General features: G+C 41.2%; 1 protein-coding gene across 3 annotated transcripts in view; it reads left to right on the top strand.

The window, feature by feature from the left end:
- LOC126346985 (CD2-associated protein-like) overlaps nt 1-13,196 on the top strand; it is a 69,786-nt gene that overhangs the window by 51,693 nt on the left and 4,897 nt on the right. For all 3 annotated transcript variants that reach the window (XM_050002233.1, XM_050002234.1, XM_050002235.1), the window contains 2 exons: nt 4,821-5,125; nt 6,190-6,499. In XM_050002233.1, coding sequence (XP_049858190.1) covers nt 4,821-5,125; nt 6,190-6,499 — 615 coding nt within the window. The remainder of the gene's footprint in view (nt 1-4,820; nt 5,126-6,189; nt 6,500-13,196) is intronic.

Raw genomic sequence — 13,196 nt, 5'->3', positions numbered from 1 at the left:
TTCTTGCAAAATAGAAGGAAACGTTCCATGTGGGAAAAATATATCTAAAAACAAAGATGATGTAACTTACCAAACGAAAGTTTTGGTGTGTTGATAGACACACAAGCACACAGATAAAATTCAAGCTTTCAGCAACCAACGGTTGCTTCATCAGGAAAGGACAGGTATACACTCTCACGCACGCACGCACACACACACACACACACACACACACACACACACACACACACACACACACATCCATCCGCACTTACACAGACACAAGCAGACATATGTAAAGGCGTATAGGTGATTTTGTGTGGCTTTGTGGCCTGGTTCAAATCTTCGTTGGACCTCACTTCTGCAACTTGTGTGTCCTCACCTACCCTAGTTGTCCAACCACAGAAAGTGGACCTTCAGTTAAATGTGGAATCTGACTCGCATATTTCTGAAAACTCTTTGCATCATTGAGAGGTGAAAGCTAGTTCAAAACAAAGATTAAAAAATTTGTGGTTGACAGACTCGATCCTGTGACCTCTTAGTTTCCAGGCACACGCTTTACCACTAATCCACCAGGCCTGACACATACATAGCTTGTTCATTTATAGCTTTTGATGAGTGAGTGTGCGAGTATCAAAATATGTGACATTTATGGCCATATCTTTTGACTGCATTGACTTTGAAGCTTAACAAAGGGACCATAGACCTCAGTATTTGATATAAATTTCAACTTGAGACTTCTACCTGTTCCTAAGGAAAAGAGGGTAACAATCTGACAAACAGGCAGACAAACAGATAACAAAGTGACTATATGGATTCTGTTTTTACTGATAGAGGTACAGACCTCTAAGAAAGTAGTAAAATAGATATGGTACAGATCCATTAAGTGAGGTCAATTGGGAGAGTGAAAACTGACCGTATTAACAGTGCAAGAGACAAGAACAGTAGTCCACCTTGCCCACAGGTGCAGAATTAAACCTTCTGTTTGTGATACATGCTACTAACCCACTGATTTTGCCAGTAATGACACAAGTGGCTTCTGTTGCTATAGAAGTTAATAATGTCCAAGGTAGACCAAACCTCATCTTAACTAATTAAAGGGCATCAAATTTACCTTGACATGTTGTGTTCTTCAGTACAATGAGATCTAACAGCTACTTACAAACTTATAGTATTTCATTCACTGTTCTCATCAAAATAACTGACTGAGCTGTACCTGTCAAGTTCAGAGACTCATCCAGGTACAAAAAAAAGGAACTTCTATATTAATTAGTACTTTCACCTACACATCTTTTGCTGAGTCTTCAGTTTGCCACAGATAAAGGGACACTGACTGTGGTTGTGGTCGTAGTTATTGTCCCACTATTAAAATGTAGACTTCAATGAAGACACCTTCAGAAAATGATTCAAATTGCCAGCTATCTTATGAGAAGTTTTGACGTTAACTTTTACAGCAGAATCTCTTCCTGAATGATATGCATACTGGAATAGTGCAACACCTTTTATCAAAACATACCAGTTACAAAAGTTCACCAGACTGAAGTATGAAGCTAATTTTTTGTTGTTGTCGTTGTTGTTGTAGTTTTATTGTTGTTGCTGCTATTGTTCTGTTGCAAAATTTAAATGAAGTGGCCACTTAAACTTCATTTGAATGTCTGGGTTTTAGGTTAGAGATTACTCTCTCATGCTTGCAATCAATGTATTCATTTGACTCTCCTTCAGAATTTACTGTGTAATTCTGCTGCAAATCTTATTTCTTGGTTTGGTTTACTGTCTTACGTCATACTAAACTTTTGCATAACCATCACTATCGGCCAAAAGGTACATTAAAAGCAGTTGGCAGTTGCTGTTAGAGCTGTTCTCCTGCCATTTCACAGTTTAACAACTGGGGCCTGCAGCAAGGTGGACTACTGAGAGACCTGAGTTTCTCACAACATATACTGTGTTCAAATAACTAACGGGAATACAGCTGTGTGACATTGCAGACAACTGCCAATAATTAGATAGATGCACACCTTGTCATTTTCAAGCCAAAATTGTAGCAAGTAAGCTCTGTGCTGCAAGGGATTTTTAAACCTAGGTTTGCAGGGCAATTATGGAAAGATCAGTCATGAAAATTAATGATTAATAGGTAAAGCAGCATTAACTCCGTCAGTGGTTGTCAGTTATGTCACCCAGCTGCATACATGTAAGTTACTTCAACATTGTGTGTGCAGGGAAAAACTCGGGTCTCACATTGTTTACCTCTATGTGGAGCAAATGTATCATTGCTTGTTGACATTGGATAAATGGTGCAGAAGTAGAGTAAGATTGCAGTGTGCTTCCTCATTTTTTATTTTTCTTGATCAAAATATTTTTTAAACATCTGTAAAAGTCGTACATCAAGCGTTGCGCTGACCTAGCTCTTTATTGTGAAAAGATCCATTACACTTGTTAAAAGCTTGATTTTGTTTCCAAGGAATTGTTTGAGTTCATTTAATGATTGAATTAAAAATCTTGGAATGTGGTGGACAGTCCATCTTGTCTGCAATCTGGCTGGGAATTTTATTCTGTAACTGCCTGGTATTTGGTGAAGCTTGAACAATTCTATGACCCAAGAGTCTAATATTATATGCTGGCGTACTGTGACAAATCTTAGGGAGAGAGCTTTTGACAATGCAGCTGTATCTAAGCTAGGAAAAGGTTTAAATTTAGCGCCGATGACATGTTTTTGTCAGCAGTTGATTTAGTTAGTTTTGTTGAACAGGCTCTTTTTGAACTACCTCATAAAGCTGTAAAGAGGGCTACAAGAGAGTCATGTCATGTGCGGACTGGTGCACATTCACCCAAGCCTAATACAACAGTAGCAAAAAGGGGTGCTTTATGTTTACGTTGAGATGATCTGGATATTGTTGTTTTAAGTGAGGGCAAGAGCAATGCTACCATTGTTGTGTTGTTCATGGCAAAAAGGTGCAGTACTCACTGTCTGATTCAGAATATCGCAGCATTGCTGCTGACTCCATAAGAAGTGGAAGGAGGGGGGGGGGGGGAGAGTGAGGGGGGGAGAGAGAGGGAGGGAGAGAGGGAGAGAGAGAGAGAGAGAGAGAGAGAGAGAGAGAGAGAGAGAGAGAGAGAGAGAGAGAGAGATCTCGCAGGACACTATTAGGAGTCTTAATTCTCATTGTGCTGTTCACCTTAGGTTATATTGTCTTCCAAAGATTGACCAGGAAGGGGTTTCTCTTAGGCCAATTGTGAGACATGGGTACTTCAGCATTTCATGTAGCAAAACATGTCGCTACTCTGGTCTGAATGAATGATATTCTAGTAAGTTTTGTGGCGAAATACGGATGAAATGCACACTGTGCTATCGACCAGGCATGGACAAATCGAATTATGATAATCCAAGGTGTTGCCAAAGTCTATCTCCTTTTTGCCATACACAGGTAGTATTTCCACTATGATGTGAATTCCCCCCACCCTTCGCCCTCCCTTTGGGTTCAGTAAAGGATTACCTTCATTTGTTTAAGTCAGGTGTCCATCGTATTCCTCACAGTTGCAGCATGTCATACGTTGGTCAGACTATCAGGCTTACAGAGGACTGGTGTACTGAGCATAAATGTCGCATACGTTCAACACAGCTGAGCAAATCTGCTATTGCAAGATCATTGTCTTGGCACTAGTCATCCTAAGCAATACTACATCATAGAGATCTTGGCATGCACTTCCAGCTATTAGGATAGAGTTGTTCAGGAGTAAGTACCTTATAAATAGAGATGGCGGTTTTTGCTTAACTTAAGCATTTAATCCTGCTCTATACCTTGCTGAAAAATAGTGACAGAGTTAATGCAACCTCACCCTTCTATTACTAATTTTCACTCTCGGTAATTTATGACATTGATCATCTTCCGTTGGGTGTTTACTGTGTGCGACATGTCCGTTGAAAACCACCATTGTGGAATGGTGCACCAGGTTCCACACGGGTCAAAATTTGACAAAAGATTCCCCCTATGTGATTATCACATCTTTGGTTCCTTAAAAGAGGCCTCAAAGGGTTGATTATTCCTATCGACCGAGGATGTGCAGCAGGCAGTTACGATTTTTTCACACAGCAGGACACAATATTTTACCAAATATGTATCTTCAACCTGGTGTGTCGGTGAATTGCTTCATTGCTCAGTGATTTTGCCTGATTGCCTGGACTGTACAGCTTTGAATGGAAACTTCATAGCCTGGTATATATTGGAAATGGGGGGGGGGATTTAAGCCTATTAAGGATTTTGTATTTGATTCATTTAGGAACCCCTGTAAGAACTGTTGTAAACCATATGTTACCAACATATATCCTGCTCATTGATTAATGACGCAGTTCAGGAGGTTAGGGAGAGACGTAAATTACAGACCCATATTTGATATTTGTGTGTGTTCTGTGGATGATTGAATACATCATTTGAAAGAGGAAGGCTGAAACTAAAATAAGTTTTTGAGTAAACTACAGTTCCTCCCAGTCTGGTAAGAAACTATAGATCCAGGAGATACGGGGAAATATTAGTATGCTAGCAAAGTGTGCTATATGCTGCTTCAGTATATTAAGACACATTAATTGCATAATGTTGCAGTTAGTCTAGATGGTTTACACATTAAACAAATTGATTATTCACTTTGAAAAGGCTGAGAACTACATGCTGTTGCCTTCAGAAAAATTTGGTAAACTTACATGTTTCACTAAATCATTGAAGACTTCTTACTTGATTAAGTTCATATTTTTTACTTCGGGAATAATTCAGAAGATTGAAATTGCAATTTTATTTTGAGAAGTATATGTCCTTATGTTGCATTGTGCTGTATAAAAACTTTTTCCACAGAAGGCAAGATCAGTCCTGTCCCTCCAATTCCTGGAAAGAAGCCACAACTCCCGCCACCCATCAAGAAGCCTCAAAGGTTGGGCTCCTTATTTCAGTCCTCACTAAGACAGGAGTCTATTGATCAAAGAACTGTAGACAGAGTTGATGGAGGAAGTTCAAGCAAACCATCTCGGTCAACGCACACTGTCAAAGACGGTGTTCCAGAATTTGACAGCATTGAGCGTAGTGCAATGCTGGTTCATCCAACTGCTTCAAGAGCAAAGGCTCCTCGCCGCAGACTACCCACATCGTTTGGTAAACAGTCGGTAAGTAGTCTATGCTGTATAAGTTGGTGGATGACTGGTTTCATTCCTCCAAATTTTAATACTCTTGATATGCAGTACAGTTGAGTATTATCTAAGTAATCAGTTTTGGTTCACCAACAACCTTCTTAAGATCATACCTTCACTGTACTGTTCCAACCACAACAAAACTGTTAGAATGAAAAACTTACCAGTGCATCGAAAATCTGACAATGTTTGTTGACATATAGAACCAGAAGAAGACTATGGCTGTATTTGTTTGCTGATCATATTTTGGATATTTTGAAAAGTAATACTCAATGTAACAGTTTTGTTGTGGTTAAAACTGTTAGATGTCACCAATTACAAAGAAAGTAAGATCTGCACATGGTTGTTTGTCAATAGAAACATGTTGTCTAGTAATATTAAATTGTACCGCATTCAAGACTATTAAAAATTTAATAAGTAATATGGGTCACTGTGTCTTCTTCGCCTGACAGTATGTGGTTTTGTAAAACTTTGTATTCAATTTACCAAGTTTATTGCAATGCCTGCACTAACAGCCATTATTACTTACATAATCTGCAGGGTTGCCGCAGGTCCTGGAAATCAGGAATATCAAAAACATCAGGGAAGTTTGAAAAAATACTGGAAAGATTTCATTTTTGTCTCGGTAAATGAAATGGTTTGTTTACTGAGGTGTGATCCATTGCTGCTAGCTGGGTGCAGTTGAGTACGTGTGCCACTCCTCTAATCCCTCATCACTACTGATTCTCCCCTCCCTACTGCACCCCTCAGCTTGCAGCCAGTGTTGCCACCACATCTTGTCGCTAGCCTAGCAGCTGCTGAGAGGAGGCAAGTGGAGTGGTTTGTGTGGATCTGATTCTCAGACATTGTAGATGCAGCAGCCTTAGACAGTGGCCATGTGTGCAGCAGTTGGGCGTGGGTGTGGCGTGGCGTGTGTGTGTGGGGGGGGGGGGGGGGCGTGTGTGTGGGGGGGGGGGGGGCGTGTGTGTGGGGAGAAAGAAAGGAGGGAAGAAGGGTAATGCTACTGGCAATTTTCTTCATAAATGTCCGTCACATTTCAGGAACAAGCTCCTGTTGGAATGATGAATGGAAATGCTGACATTGGACACAATGAAATTGAGAACAGCCATGAAGACAGTGATGACAAAGAAGAGAGTGGGTCAAAGAGCTGGGCAAGTGAGAAGAACAAAGTACCTTGGTTAGAAGAACTTATGCAGAATCAAGCAAGAAAGAATGTACCAGGGCCCAGAAATTTCCTTAGTCCCCGGAGCCCTACCCCAAGCCAGACGAGTCCCAAGGCACTCTCTCACAGTCCTGATCAGATGGAGAAGAAAGTAACGCCGCCATCTACAAAAGCTAAGGCTGAACAAGGTAATCATATGAAGATAGGACTAAGATTCTTTATTAAAAACCAAGTTCACACGCCCAATGAAACCGTTCTAGGTACTCAGAAAAATTAAATTTGGTATCAGATCTGGAACTGTTTCAGTCTGTGTGTTCCTTACTTCATAGCAAATAGGATACAACTGTAGTAGTTAAATGGCAGTTATGTAAGTAATATATTTCATAAACTAGTGTCTGATAAAGGACAAAGGCTAGGTTGTTAGATGTACAGCCTCAGTAATATATAAGTATCATTCTTGACACTTTGTATTGTACTAATTTTCTCGGAATGATTTTTATCACACAAGCTCTAAAAACAGGAGTCTTTCAGTCTCCAAACATTAAATGTTCATTGTATAATAATGTATGATACTGTTGTTTTTGAGATTGCATGTGGCAGTGTTGCAGATCTATCTAAATGCATTTATAGAAATTTTAATTTTTCACTCTTAAGTTTGATTTATTAATTACTTAGAGAGAATCAGTTGCATCATACTCAATTTTTTTACATTATTTGCCTGCATGTTAATTATCCACACTCAGAAAATACACTGTATGGTAAAGATAAACTTTACTTTTTGGCAAGGCCAGGCTGCCAGGAAGCTGGACAAATGAACGTTTGAAGCCAAAATGTTTGTGGTAATTCTTACGGAACACAATGATGTCCACGTACGATACAATCATGTTTCCAAGTTGTTGATGTCTGAGGTAAACCTGTACAAATTGGCAACCACATTTTTCACCCAACTTACTAACTCCCAGTTTACCCCTACTGATGCACAGGACCAGTAGTTCCACTTTAGTGTGCTGCATGTTTGCCACCTAATAAGAAAGGGCCCACTATCGGTATTTATTTGCTTTCCTCGGGCCATGCACTATCCCTACACCACCAATAATTGTTTGTTTTCATTTAAAGGGAGAAGTGTGTACTTTCTGCTTATACACACTATGGCTGCTATACTATTGATGATTGTATATCCAGCTTTTGTTCTTTCTCCTCCTCCTTCTTCTGCTTCATCATTTAGTGAGCTACTTTGAAATTTTCTTTCTACTGGATCATCCAAAATAAAATCTTAAAACGACCTAAAATGATGTAACTAAGAACTCAAAAAAAAAATAAATAAATAAATAAATAAATTTCCTGTCACACATTTACAGATTTAAAAATTCCCTGCAATTGTTTCTTAAAGTTCTCTTCCCTCACAGTTCATGAATAGGACTGAGTGAGATAATGTTGAAATGAAATGGTGTAGGTCATATCAAAGAGGGTAATCTTGAATTAAATGCTCCAGGCTCTCTATTAATCACTTTAGAAAAGTGCACAGTGATTCCTTCAATAATGTTCTGAGCAAGGTAAGACAATGGTTAACGCAGTGGGCTCTCATGCAGAAGAGTCACATTTAAAATCCCTGTACAACCATCCAGATTTAGATTTTCGTTGTTTCATAAAATAATTTGAGCAGGTGGTACTTGAAGGAGGAAATTAACAGTTTTCATCTCCAATCTGAGCTTGTTCCCTGTTTCTGATGACCTTACTGCTGATCGGACATTAACAATAATCTTCCTTCCTTGTCCAGTACAGCATACACAAGGTCTATACCTGAAGTATGTTCCATTCCCTTTGACCAGTTGTGAATGGGTGAATGGATAAATGGGTGGATGGGGAGCAATGCACAAACAAAAGAATAAATAAAAGAAAAAAATGTTATGAAGCACAATAAACTTTAAGTAGCAGGATCTCTTTAGAAAGCTTAGCTCAGAATCTGGATAATGTTTCCAGATCCTGGTCACTAAAACATAATTTCATATTGTGTGAAAATGCAACCACCATATATTTTTTCAGTCTATGCAGCCTGGTAAGAAGATTGATTCTTACATAGAGATTCTTTTGTAGACACAAACAGCCATTACTTCTTAAAAATCTGTAATTATTTAATCACTTGTGTCTGTGGTGCAATTCAAAATTACTGTTGAATAGTGCCACTTCAGAGCTGTGTGAAATATAGCAAACAAGGCCAATTTTTTCACACAGTTTTGCAATATTCTGGGATTTGTGCAAGTTTTTTGAAACTGAAGTTTAAATGACTTCAAAATCGGATTGTCAATGGTTCCATTCTGCAAATCATTTTATTCACACCTCACATCTGGACTACTTCCAACTCATTGTATTCCTCTGCGCATGCTGTTAGTAGCTTAATTTTATTACCACAACTGCTGTGGAATGGCCACGTTGGGGCTGAGGAATACTTGCAAGTTAAAAAAATCACTTCTCAGAATTATCTAATTAGATTTTTGTAACATATGATATACAGCAGCAAGAGAAATTGGCAGTCACATTTATTAAATTTTATTGTGTTTTAAGTTTTTCTGCTTCAGCTATAAATGTAGGTGCACTGTTGATTGGGAAACACACAGATGAAATTTTCGACCACCTCATCGGAAAATTTTTCTTTGTCTATACATTGCCACCTTTCCTTCATTATGTAAGAGGTTTGCCTTAATTGTAGTTGTAAAATGTCATTTTGTCTGTGGAGAGGAGTGACACTTATTTTGCAAGACTTTATTTTAGACAAAATCGCATACCATGATACGACTCATAACAGTTTGACCATACACTGATGAGCCAAAACATTACGACCATCTACTTCAGAGGTTGTGTTGGTGAACCCGAGCCATGCAAAACTTGGGCTGTTCCAAGGTATCCACTGTTAGAATTACAACAACATCCATGTTAAAGTTCAGTGATGTCTTTCAATTTTTGGACCTAGACTACTACCAGCATGTCTTTGAGACCAGGACTGTCATACCTTAGAATCGCGGCCCACATTTTATGAGCAACAAAGTTTTGAATACCGGCATCACAAAGCATTTGATCTTGAAATGAGGCTCCACATCAGGAATTAAAGTTATGGTTCTTAGTCATGACCTCCAGTTCATTGATCATTCCTTTTGAAAGTGATGATTTTTATGAAGCCACACACGAAAAAAATTGGAATGAGGAGCGGCTACAAGAGTCTTGAGTTTCTAAGAGCACGACCAGTTTGCTGACAGTGTCTCCATACAGTAGGTTTTGGGACTCCAACTGAAAGAACAACTTCCCTCACTACTTAAAAATACACTCCTGGAAATGGAAAAAAGAACACATTGACACCGGTGTGTCAGACCCACCATACTTGCTCCGGACACTGCGAGAGGGCTGTACAAGCAATGATCACACGCACGGCACAGCGGACACACCAGGAACCGCGGTGTTGGCCGTCGAATGGCGCTAGCTGCGCAGCATTTATGCACCGCCGCCGTCAGTGTCAGCCAGTTTGCCGTGGCATACGGAGCTCCATCGCAGTCTTTAACACTGGTAGCATGCCGCGACAGCGTGGACGTGAACCGTATGTGCAGTTGACGGACTTTGAGCGAGGGCGTATAGTGGGCATGCGGGAGGCCGGGTGGACGTACCGCCGAATTGCTCAACACGTGGGGCGTGAGATCTCCACAGTACATCGATGTTGTCGCCAGTGGTCGGCGGAAGGTGCACGTGCCCATCGACGTGGGACCGGACCGCAGCGACGCACGGATGCACGCCAAGACAGTAGGATCCTACACAGTGCCCTAGGGGACCGCACCACCACTTCCCAGCAAATTAGGGACACTGTTGCTCCTGGGGTATCGGCGAGGACCATTCGCAACCGTCTCCATCAAGCTGGGCTACGGTCCCGCACACCGTTAGGCCGTCTTCCGCTCACGCCCCAACATCGTGCAGCCCGCCTCCAGTAGTGTCGCGAGAGGCGTGAATGGAGGGACGAATGGAGACGTGTCGTCTTTAGCGATGAGAGTCGCTTCTGCCTTGGTGCCAATGATGGTCGTATGCGTGTTTGGCACTGTGCAGGTGAGCGCCACAATCAGGACTGTATACGACCGAGGCACACAGGGCCAACACCCGGCATCATGGTGTGGGGAGCGATCTCCTACACTGGCCGTACACCTCTGGTGATCATCGAGGGGACACTGAATAGTGCACGGTACATCCAAACCGTCATCGAACCCATCGTTCTACCATTCCTAAACCGGCAAGGGAACTTGCTGTTCCAACAGGACAATGCACGTCCGCATGTATCCCGTGCCACCCAACGTGCTCTAGAAGGTGTAAGTCAACTACCCTGGCCAGCAAGATCTCCGGATCTGTCCCCCATTGAGCATGTTTGGGACTGGATGAAGCGTCGTCTCACGCGGTCTGCACGTCCAGCACGAACGCTGGTCCAACTGAGGCGCCAGGTGGAAATGGCATGGCAAGCCGTTCCACAGGACTACATCCAGCATCTCTACGATCGTCTCCATGGGAGAATAGCAGCCTGCATTGCTGCGAAAGGTGGATATACACTGTACTAGTGCCGACATTGTGCATGCTCTGTTGCCTGTGTCTATGTGCCTGTTGTTCTGTCAGTGTGATCATGTGATGTATCTGACCCCAGGAATGTGTCAAAGTTTCCCCTTCCTGGGACAATGAATTCACGGTGTTGTTATTTCAATTTCCAGGAGTGTATATACTCCTACCCACAGCAAAAAAAGTGTCGTGTTAACCTGATATACAATGTGATCAAAAGTATCAGGACACTTGGCTGAAAATCTTTTAAAAGTTCATGTCACTCTCCATCAGTAATGTTGGAATTCAGTATGGTGTTGGCCCACCCTTAGCCTTGATGACACTTTCCACTCTCGCAGGCATACATTCAATCAGGTGCTGGCAGGTTTCTTGGAGATTGGCAGCCCATTCTCCACAAAAAGCTCCACTGGGGAGTGGTATCCATGTCGGTCAGTGATGTCTGGCATGAAGTCATTGTTCCAAAACATCTCAAAGGTGTTCTATAGGATTCAGTTCAGGACTCCGTGTAGGCCAGTCCATTACATGTATGATATTGCCACATAACCACTCCACAACAGGCCGTGCATTGTGAACAGGTGCTTGATCATGTTGAAAGATGCAATCACCACCCCTGAATTGACCTTCAACAGTGGGAAGGAAGAAGGTGCTTAAAACATCTATGTAGACCTGTGCTGTGATAATGACATGCAAAATAACAAGGGGTGGAAGCCCAATCCATGAATAACACCACCACCTCTCTGAATTTTACTGTTGCCACTACATACACTGGAAGATAATGTTCACCGGGCATTCGCCATACCATGCCCTACCAAAGGATCGCCACATTGTGTACAGTGATTTGTCACTCCACACAACATTATTCCATTGTTCAATCATCCAATGTTTACGCTCCTTACACCAAGTGAGACGTCATGTGTCAATTATCGGTGTGATGTGTGGATAATGACTAGCTACTCAACCATGAAATCCAAGTTTTCTCACCTCCCGCCTATCTGTCGTAGTACTTGAAGTAGATCGTGATGCAGTTTGGAATTCCTTTGTGATGGTCTGGTTAGATATCTGCCTATTACACATTGTGACCCTCTACTGTCGACGGTCTCTTAAGTCAACAGTCGAGGTCAGCATGTATGCTTTTGTGCTGTATGTGTCCCTTCAAGTTTCCATTTCACTATCACATTGGAAACAGTAGACCTAGGGATGCTTAGAAGTATGGAAATCTCACGTACAGACATACGACACAAGTGACACTACGTTCGAAGTCCTTGAATTCCTCAGATCACCCCATTCTGCTTTCACAGTGTCTAACAACTACTGAGGTTGCTGATATGGAGTACTTAGCAGTATGTGGCAGCATAATGTACCTAATATGAAAAACTTATGTTTTTGGGGGTGTCCGGATACTTTTGATCTCATAGTGTATGTTCTATAGGCCTGTAGAGTGAAATGTTGTTGAGCTGCATGTGGTACTTGATCCATTGAAACTATTACCACAGACTAGTACATTATTGTGTTGGGACTCCAGGGTTGAGTTTAAACTGTTCACCATCAGACACCTTTTCATATCTATGCACAACCAGAGCATGGCATGAGACTTAAATTTTATAGTCACACAGAAGGGGACAGTACTGCTGCTGTCAGCCTTATAAGTCTGCCATCTCTCTTCAGCCTTAATCACTTATTGCTGGTGCACAGTTTTATGCGTCTTCTAATTTAGGATTCACTTTGGCTATTCTTCATTTATGTTGCAATTCTCACAGACATTGGTGCAGTAATCCAGATTACCCCTCAGTAGTGTTCATTATAGAGGGGAGAGAGTACTGATTGCAATGGATCTAACTAGGAAGTCTTGTATGTGCTGATTGTTGTATTGATTTCATCACTGATTTGGTTTGTTCCCTTTGTAACATTCCCAACAAGAACAGGATGACACAGCCCAACAGCTGTTAAGTTATTTCTGAATCCAACTGCCTTCCAGGAAATAGATGGGAGCATGTAATAAATTTTTATCTGGATTTGGTGGTCAGATGACAGTAGTGAAGTATCCATACCAGTCAACTTTAACCATGAAGTGAAAACTACAGCTTTAAGGAATAATAAATAATATTCAGGCAGAATTTATTGGATGGACAATGGGACACTGTTTCCCAAGATCACACAGTAGACAGTAAAATTCTTAAAACACTGTGATTCCAGTTTTCCCTTCTAATCATAGAGGCAATTACAGCAGAAGCCGAGAGAAAAGATCACTTACGTCTGGGATCAAAGTATCTTATGTTGGAAACTGAAAGTTCTCTATTAATACAGATG

This window comes from Schistocerca gregaria, chromosome 1, assembly GCF_023897955.1.
Source record: "Schistocerca gregaria isolate iqSchGreg1 chromosome 1, iqSchGreg1.2, whole genome shotgun sequence".
In the NCBI taxonomy this organism is placed as follows: Eukaryota; Metazoa; Arthropoda; class Insecta; order Orthoptera; family Acrididae; genus Schistocerca; species Schistocerca gregaria.
The sequence above is the reverse complement of the archived record's forward strand: the minus strand, read 5'-3'. Positions and strand labels throughout refer to the sequence as shown.